This window comes from Echinococcus granulosus (assembly GCF_000524195.1).
Source record: "Echinococcus granulosus chromosome Unknown EG_S00043, whole genome shotgun sequence".
In the NCBI taxonomy this organism is placed as follows: Eukaryota; Metazoa; Platyhelminthes; class Cestoda; order Cyclophyllidea; family Taeniidae; genus Echinococcus; species Echinococcus granulosus.
This window is the reverse complement of record NW_020170423.1, coordinates 366463-383585: the sequence shown is the minus strand read 5'-3', so window position 1 is coordinate 383585 and position 17123 is coordinate 366463. Positions and strand designations below refer to the sequence as shown.

Here is a 17123-nt window from a genome sequence, read left to right as displayed (position 1 = left end):
CCTCTCTCTCTCTCTCTCTCGCTCTCTCTCTCTCCTTCTTCCCTCCTCTCTCAGCTAAATTGTTTTTAGTGTGCATTATGAGGTATGCGGTCTTGCGATGTGTTTGTGGGTAGGAATTATAATAGAACTTTCCCCGACTCATGTACCACCCTCACCTATTGTGTAAAAAAGTTCTACGTGTACACCTCTGGGTTGTAGACTACGACCATAAATTTTTGGCCTTCGGTATGTGCGCCTCATGGAGATGAAGTGGTGAGGACCTCAGGAATGCGTGATGTGTGGTGAGTGGAGCGTGTGGAGTCACCCTATGTGATTTTCATCAAACAAATGTTGAAGTGTTGAAGAAGGAGTCAATCTTCCCATTACAAGTCAATCTGTTGCCAGTGCACGTGATTGGAGCACAAATGTTTGATAGCTTTCCCTTCCCAGGTGGTAAAAATACAAACCAATTTATTCATTTTAAACTACATTAAAGCTTGCCTAATTTCACTCTACCTATCACTGTATTTCAATTAAGAAATTGAGCGTCTTCTTTGGTACTATCTGGCGATCTTTGAATGATTCTGTCACCACTTTAAATCTGTTAAATTCATCGTACACCCCACTCTCTCCAGATGCTGTGCAGCCACTTTTGTGGACGATCTCTAGCGCTTTGAAACTGAGGCAGACACTTCTTGGAGCTGACAGGCTTAAATGACATCCACGAGGATCAATCAACATTCACTGATTGGAAGAGTCAGAATGCAGAAAAAATGACTAAAAATACAATAAATGATCCTTTTTAACGAAATGACTCATGTCTGTGCTTTATAACTTTATCCAGATTAAGAAGCGCATTTTTCTAGTCTCGATCATTTTTACCAGTTCGTTTCTGTGGTCTGCACACCAAACTGTAAGAAATTTGTTTGATCTTTATAAGGAATTTAGCCCAATCCTTTTTTTGTATTCTCCGCCACTCCGTACGCTTTGGATAAGTTTGATCTTTTGTACCGAATTCTTACTACATTGAAGGACCACTTTGCTCACTATGGCTTTGTCAAGGCGTCAACCTAAACTCACGGCGCTCTAACCTCGTTGTGTCCTCCAATTGTCAGCGTGTTTTCACACCTCACGTCATTAATAAAATCGCCAAGTGCACAACCACCATTTATTTTTTCTTTGGTGTGGCTACAAAATGGAGGCATTCCTAGGCACCTGGAAGGTGGATTCAAATGGCGATTTTCACAAATTTATGCATCATTTCGGTGTCCCTACGGCCATCGCAAAGATGGTTCTGCTAGTTGGCTCAAAAACCATATTTTCACAGAAAGATGCGGACACGTATTGTATCGCTGTTTCGTCCATTAAGGGGAAAACAGAGGCGGCTTTTCGATTGGATCAGGAGTTCGAAGAGGCATGCTCAGGTGGTGCCACTATGAAGGCAAGTGTGGCAGTCCTATTTATTTATTGTTCAAACTTCACTCCTCTCAAATAAATCACAGATATATTTTATTTATGAGAAGTTGTAATTTACCAATTCTTCTAAAATTCCGTAGATTTTCTTGTAAGTACCAATAAACTAGACAAACCGCCTTTGTAAAAAATAATTGGAGCCTCAAAATGGTACGTACTGAGTTTTACAGAAATGCTTTCTGTAGGCCTCAGATCTTAACAATAACGTGCCTGATTTTCTTCATACCAAAAAAGACATGTACTTTGTTGTGACCTTGACGGACTTCTGCTGCCACTAATGGATTCATGATTACACTAGTGCTCTGACATTAGTCGTGTGATCAACCTAGCATTTAATTCAATGGAAGAGTTAAGAAGAAGGCCTTCTGGACAATAACTCTCGTGTCTTTTTCTCCATCAAGTCAAAGATCACAATGGAGGGTGGCGTGATGAAACACATTCAGGTGGGTGGGGGCGAGACCATCATTACAACTCGAACTATTAATGGAAATATAATGACTGTGGTAAGTCAATTTTTAAGCAAGCTGTTTGGCGAATCTTCCTTGCCTGTACACAATATGATCATTTTTAAAAGGTTGGTAAAGTAAGGTTGCTATATTTGCACAAATCCTACGACCATCGTGAAGCATAAGTGAACGCCAAAGAGACATTTACCCATTCAATGCTCAAATTTTAAGAGAACGTTTTGTACTAGAGTATTACAGGTATAAGAAATGATATGTACTACAATTTAGTTGATAAAAACTAAACTGCTCCTGATAGATACAAAATGCAATCATCCTCTATTGGTACAGGTCTACACTGTTGGCGATCTGACGTGCTCGCGAACTTACAAACGAGTGCAGTAGCTGTGTCATACCAATTGCAAATACATGCTGGTAATTCTCTGCCTGGTATCTCTTTTAATCTTCTCATACATGATTCAATGAAGACTCACCAAGCCTCTTAGGCAGTAGCAGAGATTGTAGAAGAAGAGGAAAAGTTTGAGCCAATCTCCATTCCAGTAGGATTGGTATTCGGATACGAGGTTAAGAACGGATTCTGGTTGACGAGAGTCATCTTCGCTGAAGTCATGAAGCATGTAGTCGTCTCCCATGGAATTTGAGCCCGGCGCACAGTGGTCTCTTAGTAGAGAAGGTGGGGAATTTATTACCACAATCGTGCTCAAAACAATTCCAAGGAGGATCATAAAATCACTTACTTCCAGTTTGTCGGTATGTAGTTTTTCTCCCTCAAGTACTTGGGAACCTCATAATTAGCGCCCTCTACCAAATCCCAAGCCATCAACCAGTTGGACTTGAAGTTGCTCCATTCGTCGAAGTAGAATATTCGCAGAGAAGTGAATTGGATAGGATAGCCGAATTTGGCTCTCGATGCCCACCACCAAGGCGAGTAGTAGATGTAGTCTATTGCCTTCGCTGGAGGCGCTGCGTCAATGCATTTAACAACGACGTAAAGCGTTATCAAAGCGGTTACACGAATTTGTTGCATTGGAATTCTAATGTGCGTTTGATGCAAAAAAAGTTGTCCTGCAGCTTCGGCGATTGATTGGTTATTGATTGTTAGTAATTGAATTAACCAATATTGGATTCATTAGGGTAGTATGAGTTTGAGCTATTTGGGAGGACCTTCTCGGTGTTGGAATACTGCTTTTAAGTCCGAATTAGATGTTCACTTTACTTTATGACCAATTATTGCCTAGCCCTCAGGCAATGCCAGTAAACGCCTTGACCTTCGGAAGGCCTCGAGACGCCACACTGGTGACAATGGGAAGTGAATCCGATTTTAAGGAACAACTACTCTGGTTTCCATTTCTGAATTGGAGAGGGGCATATGTCACGGGTGGGAGAATATGTGATGTCTTCTAGCAGAAGAGTTGAAAAGGACGTCCATCTTCAGCAGTTACCCTTAGCCCCGTGTTCGACAGGAATTTTAGTAACAACTGAAACGAGTAGCACAAACCATGAACCACTTAGTTGCCTAGGACCATACTTTAAAGGTATCAACTGAGTGAACATGCGATACCTCCTCCGCCTCTCCACTAGCTGGATGGAATCCAAGTAGATATGACTGGGCAGCTCTGAAGCGGGAATAGTGTGGCAAGAAGGAATAGACACGAGACCTCATCTCCAGAAAACAATTTTGAACTCCCTCCAATATTAAATAACTGCTTTTAGACCAGTGTTCTTACGGCCAAAGATGGGAAACGAGATGGCCAGCACATCTCCCCTTCCTCCAATACAGTTCCCGAACAGGACGAAACTGCAGATCCAGTGGATTTGCCCAGAGGGATCAGTGAAGTTGCGGTAAAATGTTTTCTCGCTTGCCTGCGAATTTGGAAATCGTTGCTGTTGGTGTTTAAAACACCAACTCTACCCTGTTGGCCAACACAGGAGATTGACCAAGACGAGCTTAGGGGACGAAGCTCAAATGGAAAGGGCGCTGTTTAATACTTAAGTGGTTTGTTTGTCTCTTTGATTTGGTTACGCAGGTACTTAAGGCTTTGCGTTTGTACTTCCACAGGACGGCATGGTCTCCGGCCTCGTGAAAGTTTGGAGAGCCACAACGTTTACCTTTTTCGTCATCAAATAGCGCTCAATTGTTTTTTCAGATCATCTGTAGTATCTATCACTTTGCGTTTAGGCAAATTGGAACCAATGAGGTATGCTTTGGTATTGCAAATTCACTTAAGCCGAAAAATAGTGAGGAGTTGCATAGGAAACAAAGTGATATATCTATCCTTTTTTGGGGGGTGGTCTTCAATAATTGTAGTCTTTGAGCTTCATGCAACCCGCGGTGATGATAGCGAAACCAACTGACATGCAGTTATTCAATCAAAAGTTTGGTACCCGACTGTCATTGATGTGCGGCAAGTAAAGAAGTCTATTTAGCAACTATGGTGCCACACAAACAATAACTGTCTCGCATTGTGTAACATTTACCCAAGCATGACTCTGCTCCGATCTGTCAAACACACTAGCTGATACAAAGCTTCACAAGGTTTCCCATTGAATAGCACCGTTTGTGGAGTATTTTACCCACTAAATTACACGGTAATTCTCACTGGGTGCCAATTTTATCGGCCCTTTCCTGGAGGTGTGGATGATGTTGATGATGATGTGGCAGGGCTGATGGCTGTAAGGAGGAAAATTGAAGGTCATTTTTGATTTTGAGAGAGAAATTCCTGACGTCGAGTGTGGACGGCAGCCTGGTGCAGGTAATGTATGAGCTAATTATGCTTGTAAATCAGGCACACAAGTTCCCCTCTAGTGGTCATAGATTTTTTCTTAATCAGCCAACTCCTCCTGTTCCATTATACCATCCGTTATTCATATCTTGGGTGGCTAATAGGTGGCTAGTCAAGAAGAGCACTGTTTGGATAATTCCTATGATTGATGCTTTCGTTCTGCGAGTTCTGAAGACCGTTAATTTATCATTCTCTGACCCATTGGGGAGTTTACTGCTCTCCTATCCTACTTTGCGTCAACATCAATTCGGCCAATAATTTTGTAAACAGAAAGCCAATAGAGAAATTCACATCATCGGTCACCGTAGGGGAATATAGCAAAATGAAAGTGTAATGAAGTATGTTTATTCCACGGAAGTCATGGAACATCTTACCTTGAAAATTCGTAAGCCTAAATCCGATTTTAAAGGGATTGCCATTTAACTTCTACTCGCCACCACGGCCTCCGAAACATGCTGATAGTCTCAGCTCTTGCGTACATCAGCAATGTATCTTCCGTCACACTCTTATGACTTCTGCCGACTTCAGGGCAGATTCGGGTGGCTACATATAACCGTCCCAACGCAATACATCTGGCCATGCATTTGACAGGTCAGAGTGTAACAGTTTGCTTTTAAACTAGAGTCTAAACTGACTGTATTTTGGGTGATTTGGGAAACCTTTTAGCACATAATTATTTGATAAGGTTCACGTTAAGGCAGTAGCGAAGAAGAAATTATTATTATCATCATAAGCGGGTCGCAACGGTGCACCGATGAAAGCAAAAAACTTTGCAACTAATGAAGATTTCCATTTTTGAAAGGGAAAATGATCAAAAACAAGGAAAGGCGTTTATTGACAATCCACAATCTTTTTCTATCTCAAGTAAATAAGAATTAGGTATTTTGAGAGAGGCAATTAAATCCAGATGTGGATATCCTATGGAAGGATCATGGAATACTTTCAAGGTATAATCGAGTTTTGTATTTTTGAATCAGCGTTCTGAATATTTAAGCCACGTAGACAGAACTGTATCAGGCATGATGCTTTTTTTTCCTAGAATTCGTCTTCGGCTAAGGGGAGTATGAATGCACGGAGAACGGGACAATCCGATTTGCAGAAAAAGTCAAGGAATCGTTGAATGTGATCTCACCATTTATTTAGTGGTTTGAATAAGAGCACAATTGCCTTGTATTTCAGGTGCATAAGGTGGACGATATTGTGAAATGTTAGACACATAAACAGCGTTTTTAGCCGACTCCCATCTAGGGAAAAGGTTTTGTCACCATGTGCTTCATTTCCAACACCACATCGGTCTGTTCTTCAGAAAGGTAATATGATTATTCGGCAAGAAGTAGTGTAACCAAGTTTGACTGGTTCGAGGATATATCCTTTTTACTAACAACTTTTGTGAATACAAACGGCTGGATTCAGAATAAGCTTTGCAAAGTAATACATTGGTTACTTAACCCGATTATGGATACGAGTCGCCTTGTACATTCGTCGAGTGGGGTGGTCTCGGGGCCATGCTGATACCGCCAAGTCCTACGGTAAGTAGAATATACACACATTCTGCCCCAGTACCATGTCTTCTTTCATATTCAGGGAAGTCTCGGGACGCAGCTGCGGATTTCAACGTCTTTAAGCTGTGCAAATATTATGTAACAAAAGGCTTGCGTGCACAAATCCTCTATCTAAAGTAGGAATTTTAGGTTTGGCTGCCAATTCTACTTAATAAACAGAAATTAATCGACTGAGAGAACATATAAGGAGTTCATATGGCTATAAGGCTTGATTACCCACTAAAGTCAGAATTAAAATCCCAGGACTTCACCTATTTGATGATTACCTGTTAAAAGCAAATAAAATTTTGTCGCAATTGTCCTATGTGACCTGGCACGTTAAGATATACAGCAATAACACCCAAACCCAGCGTTCAATATAAGCTCTAAAACTGCTTCAGAATTTCAGACACATAAAATAAATGCTGTTTGAAAAAATACATTCAACCTTAAAGTAAGGTACAATAAATTTATGGGATCCAAGCATGTATAATCGCGCATTATACTAGTGCTACTGAGGACAACCAAGTAAATTGAAGTGGAATGTGATTGACTAGACCAGTTATCTTGCAAAATTAGCCTTCGGGATGGGGGCTGTCTATACTGTCGGGCCAAACAAGGCTCTTGTCATTTCGGGTAAAGCGATGTTTTCATGGTTGTTTTTGGTGAATGTATCCTACCGAAGGCGCAATAAAGGGGCTTGTTTGTCATTAGCGTCTGTTTAAGTGGCTGCATGCGCAGTATACTCGTACCTCTTTTAGGCTTGCAGCGACTCAGTTTAAGGTAAATATATGCAAAATGCACCCATTTTTCTTCTTTGTTTGGTTTGTCATGGATAACCGACATAGGGATTGGTCATCCGCTACTAACATGCTGCACGTTAATACATTAAAGGCGGGTTGGTTGATCACAGCATATAGAAAAGGTTCTGCTGCCTCGCCTCATCGGTTACCTTATTGTCTGAAAAGTGCATTAGTATTGAGTGTTTTCATTGCTATTTAGGTGGATGTTTGGGTGGTCGTCGTGTTCGCACAATCATTGGTGGATGGGGGTGGGCTTGGTGTTGTTTAAGCAACGTCCAAACGTAAGTCACCTCTATCATGAGGAATTATCCTCATCAGGATATCCCTTGAGGTAATGACACTGAACCCTACTTGTAAGCATGTGGAGACCATAGAGGGAGTGCCTCTGACTGTAACTGGTGGGCTACCTTTGAGAAAACTTGAAACAATATAGGCGTTGCACAAGTCAAGGTTCTCTCCGATGAACACATTCTGGCTCTGGCTTGTGAACAGTTCTTAGATTTGGATCTTTATCGAGTCGAGAATACGGTCCTGCAAACATTAGAAGGCCATCTTCGTGCAATTCTCGGCACTCTTTCAGTCGAGGCCATTTATAAGGTTAGTTTCAAAAATCCGATCTGAATCAATTCGCGCTTGACGTAATTTGTTCACTCTCTTGTCCGTTTAGGATCGCGATCAGTTTGCTTCCTTGGTGAGGGAAGTAGCTGCTCCCGATGTTGGCAGGATGGGTATCGAGATCCTCAGCTTCACCATAAAGGACGTATTTGACGATGTTGACTACCTCAACTCCCTTGGTCGCCCACAAATTGCAAAGATCAAACGCGACGCCAATGTGGGTGTTGCTGAGGCGGAACGCGATGCTGGAATTGTTGTAAGTACACATCGGGTGATTGGCTTTAAGTCTCTTCAAATACTACGGGCTGATTCCGTAATTGTCCACTATTTTTATGCGCTATTAGCATCTTGCGGGATTTAGAAATTCCGTCAATTTTTAGCAAAGCATAAATTACAATAACTCAGAATTAGTAAGTTAGCAAATAAGCCTCGTAGTTTCTTCCCGTTTTCACTGGTTAATGCGTTTAGTATTATGGTCCCAGCGGAACAATGACCACTGCAATCCAGATTGTTTATTCTTTTGACTAATTCAAGCGTCATTCAAAAGCCAAAAAAGGAAATTTTTTCTTGAATAGCTGGCCTCAAGTAAGAAAGTGAGAGTAGCACATAGGTGAGGCTGGTAGCGATATTTTTAAAAGAGATACTTCTAAGATTTAACGCCATCACCTAAAAGTCAATCTACCAATGTGTCCGGATTAAGGAGGCGGCTAGGCTTCCGCATCTCACTCATTTACTTGTAACAGGTCCCTTAGCAAGCCATTACCTATTTCCATCTGTTAATCTGATTCATCAAGTTGTATTTTTCAGGCGTACAGCATCAAATGATACCTGTTTTATCCATTGCATGGTGCTTGAAGCTCGTATGTTGGTATTTTCTTGCGTCAAAATTGAGCAACCTAAAGGGTTTCATATCCTCAGTCTCATGTTTCTGGCAATTAGGAAGGTAGATCAAGTTCTTTCTGTGTAAATGTGTAAGTGGGTGGATTTTGAGATGCTAATGTGCTTCCAGCACTCACGATTAAGGTTTGTGTTCGTCTTGATAGCGAATTTGAAGGGATTTGCTTGGCTTCTGTAGTTCACTCTTTAAAGCTACCCAACTTTCATTCGTTAATCCGGTTATACTCCCAAAAGTATAGATCAAGCAAGCTTTCTTACCAGTTGAGGCTGTCTGTTTGTCCATTTGATGTAATTTACTTTTACTTCTATATTTTGGCCATTTTGTTATAAGCAGTCTGTAAAATATAGTTACGTTTCCGTTTCATCTTCCGACTCAGATTTCAGAGCTCCCGCTTCCTTTTTTCATTCGAGACTGTTGTTAAAAGTGCCTCGTTTCTCATAAATGGCGCTTTGAGTTAACTTGTGGAGAATTACTACCTCATTAGATAGAAGGTGAAAACAATTTTGGGAATTATTGCGTTGACGCACGAATCTAGTTATTTAATTTCCCTACTGTTTTATGACCCATTACAACCCATTCGCTGGAGTATGACTAACCGCTAATTCGATCTCATAAAAAGAGGTTGTTAATGACTTATCATCTAGAAGGCCCTTGTTTCATATATTACACTTTCATTGCTTCACGTGGTCCCTTATTTGACAGCCTCCAAAATTTTCGCCTTCTTTATTGTCCTTTGAGACTCAGATATTTGTTTTACCTATTACACTTGACATTTGAGCTAAAATGTGTGAATTTGCTTTCACAGGAGGCAGAATGCGAGAAAGCACGTATGGAGGTGCGATGCAAGGTGGACGCAGCTATCGCCGAGCACCAAAGGGAATTTGAGCTGCAAAAAGCTGCCTTCGATGTGGAAATCAACCAGGCGCGTGCCGAGGCAGATCTGGCGGAAGAACTTCAGGTGGGTGGCCTTATCCAGTGCCCGTGTTACTACCAGAGGTGTTGTCACAAGTATGAAAATGGCTTTACTACATACATATAGTAGGACTGAAAAATTGTTGTGGTAGTAGAGTAAGCGGAGCTTCACTTCGTCATCATGGCGCCTATGTAGTGACATGCAGTTAAAACAAATGTGGTGTTTGAGGTCGGTAAGACCGTCAATTTAGGTATATTAACAAATTCGCTGGCACGTGTATGATATATGCTCTCTATTGGGTTTTGGCAATTAGTCACACCAACTCGTGTCACAAACTTGTGATCATTGTATTTACTTTTGGCCATGGATAAAGTCCCATAACTCTCCGACTAGACTGAACCGTTTTAACTTTGTGTAGACTTTCGAAGATGATGAAAGCAACGCCTTGCGTTAGTGCCTTTAATAGTTCAGGGTTTCATTATCCAAAATTAGTTTCTTATTCAAACTTTTCTCCTTTGTCCGAAAAAAAGGAATCATATATTCCGCTTCGGAGCGAAGCCCATGCTTCTTTGGTCATCTCTTCCTATGACAAACTCCGACACCTTTGGTGGTGTGAAGACTGAGGATGAGACGGTGATATAAATTTATGCAGAAGGTATCTGTTAAGGCCACGGTAGTTTTTCTACCTCAGCAGCAGTTGGGCGTTTCCTCATCTACACTGTTGAGCTATAAGCAATATTGGCTGCTTGGAATCAGTTTTATATTTGTAAGTCCTGGCTCCAGGTGATTGCCAACGAACTTTCACTTTTTGAAGGTACAAAAGCGCAAGCACTGATGACCCTAGTTTTTTATTTTTGTTCTCTCAACCCGCATATTCTTCATCATAAAATGTGATTTCGTTTCCATATTCAATTCATTTTCTCCACGAACAAAAAGAAATAAGAGTTCTGAAGACATTGTTGAACCTTGCCTCTTTTTTTCAGTCTGCCAAAGAAAAGCAACTGATTAGGGACGAGGAGGTGAAGGTGGAGATAGTGGAGAAGACCAAGAAGATCGATATTGAGGAGCAGGAGGTCCAACGTATCGCTAAGGTCCTCGAAGCCACCGTTCACGAACCCGCGATGGCTGAGGCCTTCCGTATCAGTCAAATCGCTGAGGCTGAAAAGTACGCCCTCCTTTCCAACTTGCAGAAGTACTCTATAAGTGCGAAAGACCTTCAATTCCAGCCGGAACTTCTATATACTCAATGTGCACTAGCCTTTAAAATTGGAAATGTTTGTGAAACGATTCTGCTCCCCGTTCCCGCAGAAAGACTCGTCCCTTATGCAATGTCATGACAGGTTCTGCGTTGTTCACGCGCTCCACGCGCCGCAATGGCTAAAAGGAGTTTCTGCTGAGGTTGTGGGCTGGCAAGTGCTACAATCGAATTTGTCACAGACGTGCGGCTGTCTCGAAAACGCCTACACTACCTCAGTACCACATTTCAAATGGCTAAGCGTGCTATTGCCGTGCTGTGCGCTTAGTCTTTTGTGCGAATGGACCTTCTCAAGTTCCTGTTTTTGTGTTTTAATTCACGTGCAAGTTCCTTCATCATTACACTGCTTCATGCACTTGCGAGCACTATCACTACATTTTTGGTATTGCGAGTGTCACTTACCATTGCGTGTAGCGTCCCTTTTTACGTGTTCTTGTGCAATCCAAAGCCCCAGTTTGACGTGAACACCCCTTGTAGATTTTTTCACAATCTAGTTGTGCACGTTCTACCATTTCTTTCTCTCTCCTTCTCACAGGTACAGAAAGATACTCTTGTCAAAGGCCTCTGCCGACAGCGTGCGCAACATCGGCGCGGCACAGGCTGGGGTGACGCAGGCCAAGGGCGCCGCGGAGGCGGAAGGACTGGCGGCACGTGCTGCCGCTTTCGCCAACTTCACCGAGGCGGCGAAGCTGCGACTGGTGTTGGATGCGCTACCCGCTCTGGCGGCGGAAGTTTGCGCGCCTTTGGCCAAGACTGCGGAGATCGTGTTGATCGGCGAGGGCAACAGAGTGGAGGGGACACAATCCACCTCGGTTGCCACATTAAATGGTCTCGGTCGTGATTTTATGCGCATGTCGGCCACCGTACCCCCGGGCGTGAGGGCCGTTACTGGTGTGGATCTCACCAAGGTAGGCAAAATGCCTTCCCATGTAGCTAGTCACTTCTTTCAATTTTGTTCGTTTGCAATATTTGATCTTAAATGATTTCGTTCTACGATACTCACTTCGCAACCTGTGGCGACCTTGACCTGATATTTCATACCCCTCATATTTCCCCACCGTGGTCGCCTTATCGTTCGGCAGGCCAGTTATCCAATCCCTGAAAAAATCTGCTCCTTCCTGTTTTTCCTTGTTTCAGGTTATTGGCCAAATCCCAGGAGCGTCTGTGGCATCGTGAATGCCCACGCACTTGTTCTGTGATCACTCCTCGACCGCTTTTATTCTTTGCATTTGTTCTCAGAAGGACAATCGCCTATCCCCGCTTCCCTACTTGAAGCCTGTCGATTTCTGTCGGCGTACGCACTTTTAACTAAAAACTCATGAACTAGAGGGGGACCTCCTCTCTCTGCTCAAGGGTTTGACGGTCCATCACCTTGTTAATAGATTGACTCAGTTCTACAAGCATCGCACGGCGTCAATCGACGAATTGCAGCTCTGTGTCGCTAGGGATACGTAAAATTGGCCAGTGGGACGAGAAAGCTGCGTACTAACCGGTGCTTAGACTAGTGACTGCTGCCTCAATTGATGTTCCTTTTCCCGACTGAACTATGAACAATTATTAAAAAAGGTAGCACATATATATCGAAACATATTTAAATTGCAGACGCAGGTCTGGTGACAATGTCAAAAAGAAGTTTGTAAATGAAAATGAACGCGTGAGAGGGATGAGACGAGATTGGGGATCTTCAGCTCCTGGTAACAAGAAGCGTTGAGTTGAGTAGATTTGCGCTTGCCAACGTGGCCGAGTTATCTGTAAGCTCATTTCGAGGGAATGCGGTGTGCAGACCGAATGACTGGGACGCTAACTCGGGCCTTTGACTAAAAGGCAAACGATAAGACGATCCAACAACAATACAGAGGCATGAGTTGCTAGAAAAGCCGTCCAAACAACAGCTAGTACGGTTAAATTTTCGGGTTTATGATAACTGGTTGCGGAAGACGGGTGGAGCCTACAACTGCGTAAATGTGGGAGGGTAATCACACTTTTGGCCTAGAAACGCCATGGCCGTGGTTGTCTTCTCCCTAAGAATTGTGATGAGCGTGTTACGGCAGCCCAGTTTGCTCACTGATCTGGCCGATGTAAGTGAGTTGACAATTACGTCTGTCAGGTAGGGTGTACTGGCATGAACAATAACTGACAGTGACAGATAAGCCCGCCTGAAGGCTTTTGCTTAGTTATGTGAGATGGATAGCCGTAGATGGTTGAAAATAAGTTTGCGATTACGAACAGCGACTATCATGACCGAATAAAATATTAGAAAACTGGCACAAGAAACAAATAAAATGAATTGGGCTACACTTAAGACGAGCAGTAATTTGGTGAGAAAGGGGCACTATAATTCCCACCTGATTATTGCGGCGCGCAGATCCTGTACTGTGTGTTGGTGATTCAACTTAACAACCAACCTAAAAGGTGAGTTTAAAGGTGATCAGCGCATTCAACTTGTACTCCATACAAAAGTGTAATAAGAATAAGAAAAAAGGCTAAGTATACCTGGAGCCGTCAGGCAATCGAATTTGTAACTGAGTAGTCGGTTTTGACTGGTCGATTTCTGGACAGCGAAGAAGGGATGAAGAGTAGGTGATATCGGTGACAGCAGGGGGCGCATTAGTGATCACCTTGGGAGCTGGGTTGCCTAATATCCGACCCACACCAGAAAAGGCCTTCACTTTCGGGGCTGGGGACTGCTGGTATGGCTCGTCGTGGTGATCTTCCAGGAGGACATGGACCTCGCGGTTTCGTGACGACGAAATTAATTCCTGTGATGACAACATTAAGAGACCATTTCTAAACACTTGAGGCAGATTTTTTAAACATTCTTACGGGAGGAATGCGTCCCTGCCTGATAGCAGCCATGAATTCGAGGGAGTCAGGATCGGTGTAGGACCGGAGAGGTCCATCATCGAGACTGAAACCGTTATGCCACATTTTCACAACCACGGACTGGGCCTCACTTGAACCTTCCCCTTCCCCACCATCGTACCCGTGAGAGGACACTCCAACGCTCCTCGAAGACGACTGCTTTCCAGGCACCTTCACAAGCGGGTCGGAGAGAGATTCACCAAGGCTAAAAGTAAACATGTAAAAATTAGGTACAGTGCAAAGTTAGAGTCGACGCATTAGTGGCAACAGCTCACCGATATCCAGTGCCAGCAAAGGCTTCTCGATGGCTCGCAGAGTCAAAACCGAGATCAGAGACTCGAGAGTGGTCCAGAGTCTCCGCACCGCCCTCACGAGCTGCGCGGAAAATGCCTTGGACAAAGGACTCTGGGTTATCCAGTCGTGGTGGCCCAAGAACCTTGGCATGGAAATTCTTAAATCTTATCAAATCTGCAGACTTTAAACATCAGTATTTATCTTGTCACAGCCAACAAAATGCAAAAGTAAGTGAAAAAGCAGAAGCACATAAAATCACACCTGCTGACCACCACCTCCATGCTCCGCACCACCAACATAGAAAGCTTGTCCCTGTTCATCATCTGTTCCATGCTGACGACCCCTAAAAAAGCAGAATTTCAGATTTCAAAATTTGTAAGATTAGAGGACGCCTTTACGAAGGTCAATTAAGCTATGCTTGGAACTCGTGGTACAAGTAAATTGTTCCGGACACAAAATTAAATTACACTATAAACATATTTAGAGGGTGGTGGCTGAAGTGCCAAAAAGAAAATACAGAATGAGTAGTCATAACAGAATTAAGCAGAATAAATTACTAAAAAGACCACTCTTAGGCCCTAACTTTTAGAGGATTTGAAGAAAATACCAAGCTATATAATGCAGAATCAACTAAAATCAACCGTCCAAAAGTATTTAGAGCCTACTTGCGATCGTCAAGCGAGGAAAGTGTAGCTATCCTTGGTCCAGAGTTACTTTCACTTTGATGAAAGGAACCAGAGGCAGGAGTAGGTCGTGGTTGTTCTCTTTCACGAAAAGAGTTGCTGCCTGACACCACTTCCTGATGTAGTGGAAACTCTTCTGACGTAGAACCATCATCGGCAGCATTCAGAAGATTCTCAATGGCATCCTATAGTTATAATTCGGATCAAGTTGACACCACTAATAACAGCAAGTATCCCAAATGTCAGTTAATGAAAAACAAAAACTACTCTGCTTTCCGGCCGGATATGACAAAAAAGCGAAGTACTAATAGCCCCTACCCCAATAAATCTCGCTAAGAAAAAGGGGACATTTATTAAGCTATCCGAGGTCGGTAAACGCACGTTGAGATTCCAGTTAAACAACTGTAAATAAGATCTCGCAGTGGCAGCATCGGTCTGACAAATATCAACGACCTGTTCGACAAGCTTGTTCCGATCATCCTGACTCATGATTTTGAAGTAGAGTGCTATTTACACACACCTGGGATTATAAGCCAATCAACACCTAAATAAACAAGCAAATCACGATTGAGAACTTTTTGGAAAGAGAAAAATGATTTTAAATGAAACAGTAGTTTAGAGCAAACAAACTTTTTAGGGGCTAAGGGTTAATGTCTGTGCTGTTCAAATGTGTCTTTTATGTGAGGTGCTTTCAAAAAACTAATTTTGTAAAGTTGTCATATTCTTTCCAGGCAGGGGAGAGTCCAGAACCCAGACTCTCCCAAGCCTGTACTCACTCTCATTAACGTTGACTAATAGAAATAACCTCGTCAAACTAATCCTTTTGTTAGAAGGTCCTGAAGGCCAAATAACAAGCATTAAATGAGGAACGCCCTGAAGATAGATTATGGGACACATTCATCTTTAGTTAATATAGAAGAACTGAGTTTCTCAGATGCCGCATTCAACTGCTAAGTCGGGAAACATAAATGCCATTACAGTGGGATTCATCCGAAAATTCGGGGGTAATAAGTGACCCCACCGCCATCCACCCAAAACATCACTACAGAGCCCCAAGGCCCCCCGGCATTATGAGGGAAAAGTATGGTGGGTAATGTATAGTAATAAGTCGGCTGTTTGCTTACCTCTTGGTTTCAGTAAATGGTCACTTAGGTGCTCCTTCATTGTACATTCGCCTAGAGGCTTGCCCTCCGGGTCATGCTATGCCCTTCTAAGGTTTACAATATATATTCTGCCTGAGAATTATATCTTTTCTCGTATTTAGGAAGATTTCAGGGTGCATTACATGTGTTGCTAACACACAAGTGTTGGGTCGCTACTAGCCTGACTCGAAGCCCACATCGCCGTGCGGATACAGGCTCTTGCATATCAAAGGGTAGACGTATTTGAACAAACTAGCAAAGTGCTGCATAATATGAAGACTCTTTACAAAAATGCGCTTCGTTGAAACCAATTCCGGAGCAAGAGCAGTTCTACTTGTATTCTAGTTTGACAATGACGTAAATATCCTATGAAATTAGAAAAAAATCCTGATGATGATAGACTCCTTTAGGAAGTATTCATCAGAAAAAACTGTTTTCTACGTTGTATACAATCTTTTTTCCTTCAGCTCTTCTCTGCTGCTACAGTTTTATTCTTTGTTGCTCAAGCACCTTTGACACTTTTCGCACCTAAGTTTAACATCACAAACCTGCGTCAATGAAAGTGATGCATGCTGTTTTCACTCGCCCATTTGTGCTATACAACCCGGAATAATGTACGTAAAAAGTGCTAGGAAAACAGCTGTGTTCAATTTAACATTAAAATCTACCTAAGCGCAAACACTAGTACCCGTTCCCTTTTACGTGCATAACAATTGCAAAAGGGCTGTATTCGGTCACTTCGACTTTGGGGACTGAAAATGCATTTGAACTATAGCTCTTTCAGTCAGGCACTTCGAATAACTTGCTTGCCAAGTCATTTAACCTACTCCCTCTGACTGGATTATCTCTTCATGCCCTGGATATTGTACTAATATTGGAACCTCGTAGCCGCGGTGAGTGGGAAATCGCCGAGGCAACACAGCTTCGCCTTGCGCAACGAAATGTCGCACACACGCGTCTTGTGCGCATTCATTTGCGTAAGCGGCAGCGAAACCGACAGACAAGCCTTTTGCGAAAACACGCAATCCCCCTCCATCTATCATAGGGTGCTTCTTTCGAAGTAGGCTGTTAGACACCGTAAATCCACCTCCCAACCCACCAATTTCTTAGACGAAAAAATGTTCCTTTTGGCCTGCTCAGTAATCACGTAAATAAAAAAGACCTCAACTAAAGAAGGGGGCATAATCCAACTATTTAGCTGAAGGCATTGCGCACGAGCTAGCTGCATGCTACCGTCAGGTCCATCGGTTGCCTGTGGAAGACTTCCTGGCACTAATTCACAAAACATTTGTGACAAGGCTACCTCACAATTTGGAGATTACCTTGGTATGCTGGGTCTTAAATTCATGGCTTCCATTTTTGGCCTCCCCTACCATATCCTCCTGAGGAAAATGATGCTCTCCATACTAGTGGAAAAT

General features: G+C 42.8%; 3 protein-coding genes across 3 annotated transcripts; 2 read left to right on the top strand and 1 right to left on the bottom strand. All coding sequences in view use genetic code 11, as the record gives it.

Annotated features, from left to right (window-relative positions):
* Nucleotides 1-1174: 1174 nt before the first annotated feature.
* EGR_05655 (Fatty acid-binding protein) lies at nt 1175-2300 on the top strand (the record flags this gene model as incomplete). Its single annotated transcript, XM_024494904.1, has 3 exons — nt 1175-1424; nt 1807-1955; nt 2247-2300. 3 exons carry the CDS (start codon nt 1175-1177, stop codon nt 2298-2300), a joined length of 453 nt encoding a protein of 150 aa, XP_024350701.1.
* A 4527-nt stretch (nt 2301-6827) lies between these two features.
* On the top strand, nt 6828-11900 carry EGR_05654 (Flotillin-2; the record flags this gene model as incomplete). The annotated part of the gene is made up of 9 exons (XM_024494903.1): nt 6828-6876; nt 7243-7324; nt 7362-7441; nt 7477-7640; nt 7711-7914; nt 9362-9514; nt 10453-10661; nt 11260-11632; nt 11862-11900. 9 exons carry the CDS (start codon nt 6828-6830, stop codon nt 11898-11900), a joined length of 1353 nt encoding a protein of 450 aa, XP_024350700.1.
* Nucleotides 11901-12408: 508 nt separating this feature from the next.
* On the bottom strand, nt 12409-15052 carry EGR_05653 (NSFL1 cofactor; the record flags this gene model as incomplete). The annotated part of the gene is made up of 8 exons (XM_024494902.1): nt 12409-12541; nt 13070-13129; nt 13218-13483; nt 13548-13791; nt 13862-14022; nt 14142-14223; nt 14546-14748; nt 14945-15052. 8 exons carry the CDS (start codon nt 15050-15052, stop codon nt 12409-12411), a joined length of 1257 nt encoding a protein of 418 aa, XP_024350699.1.
* Between the last annotated feature and the right edge of the window lie 2071 nt (nt 15053-17123).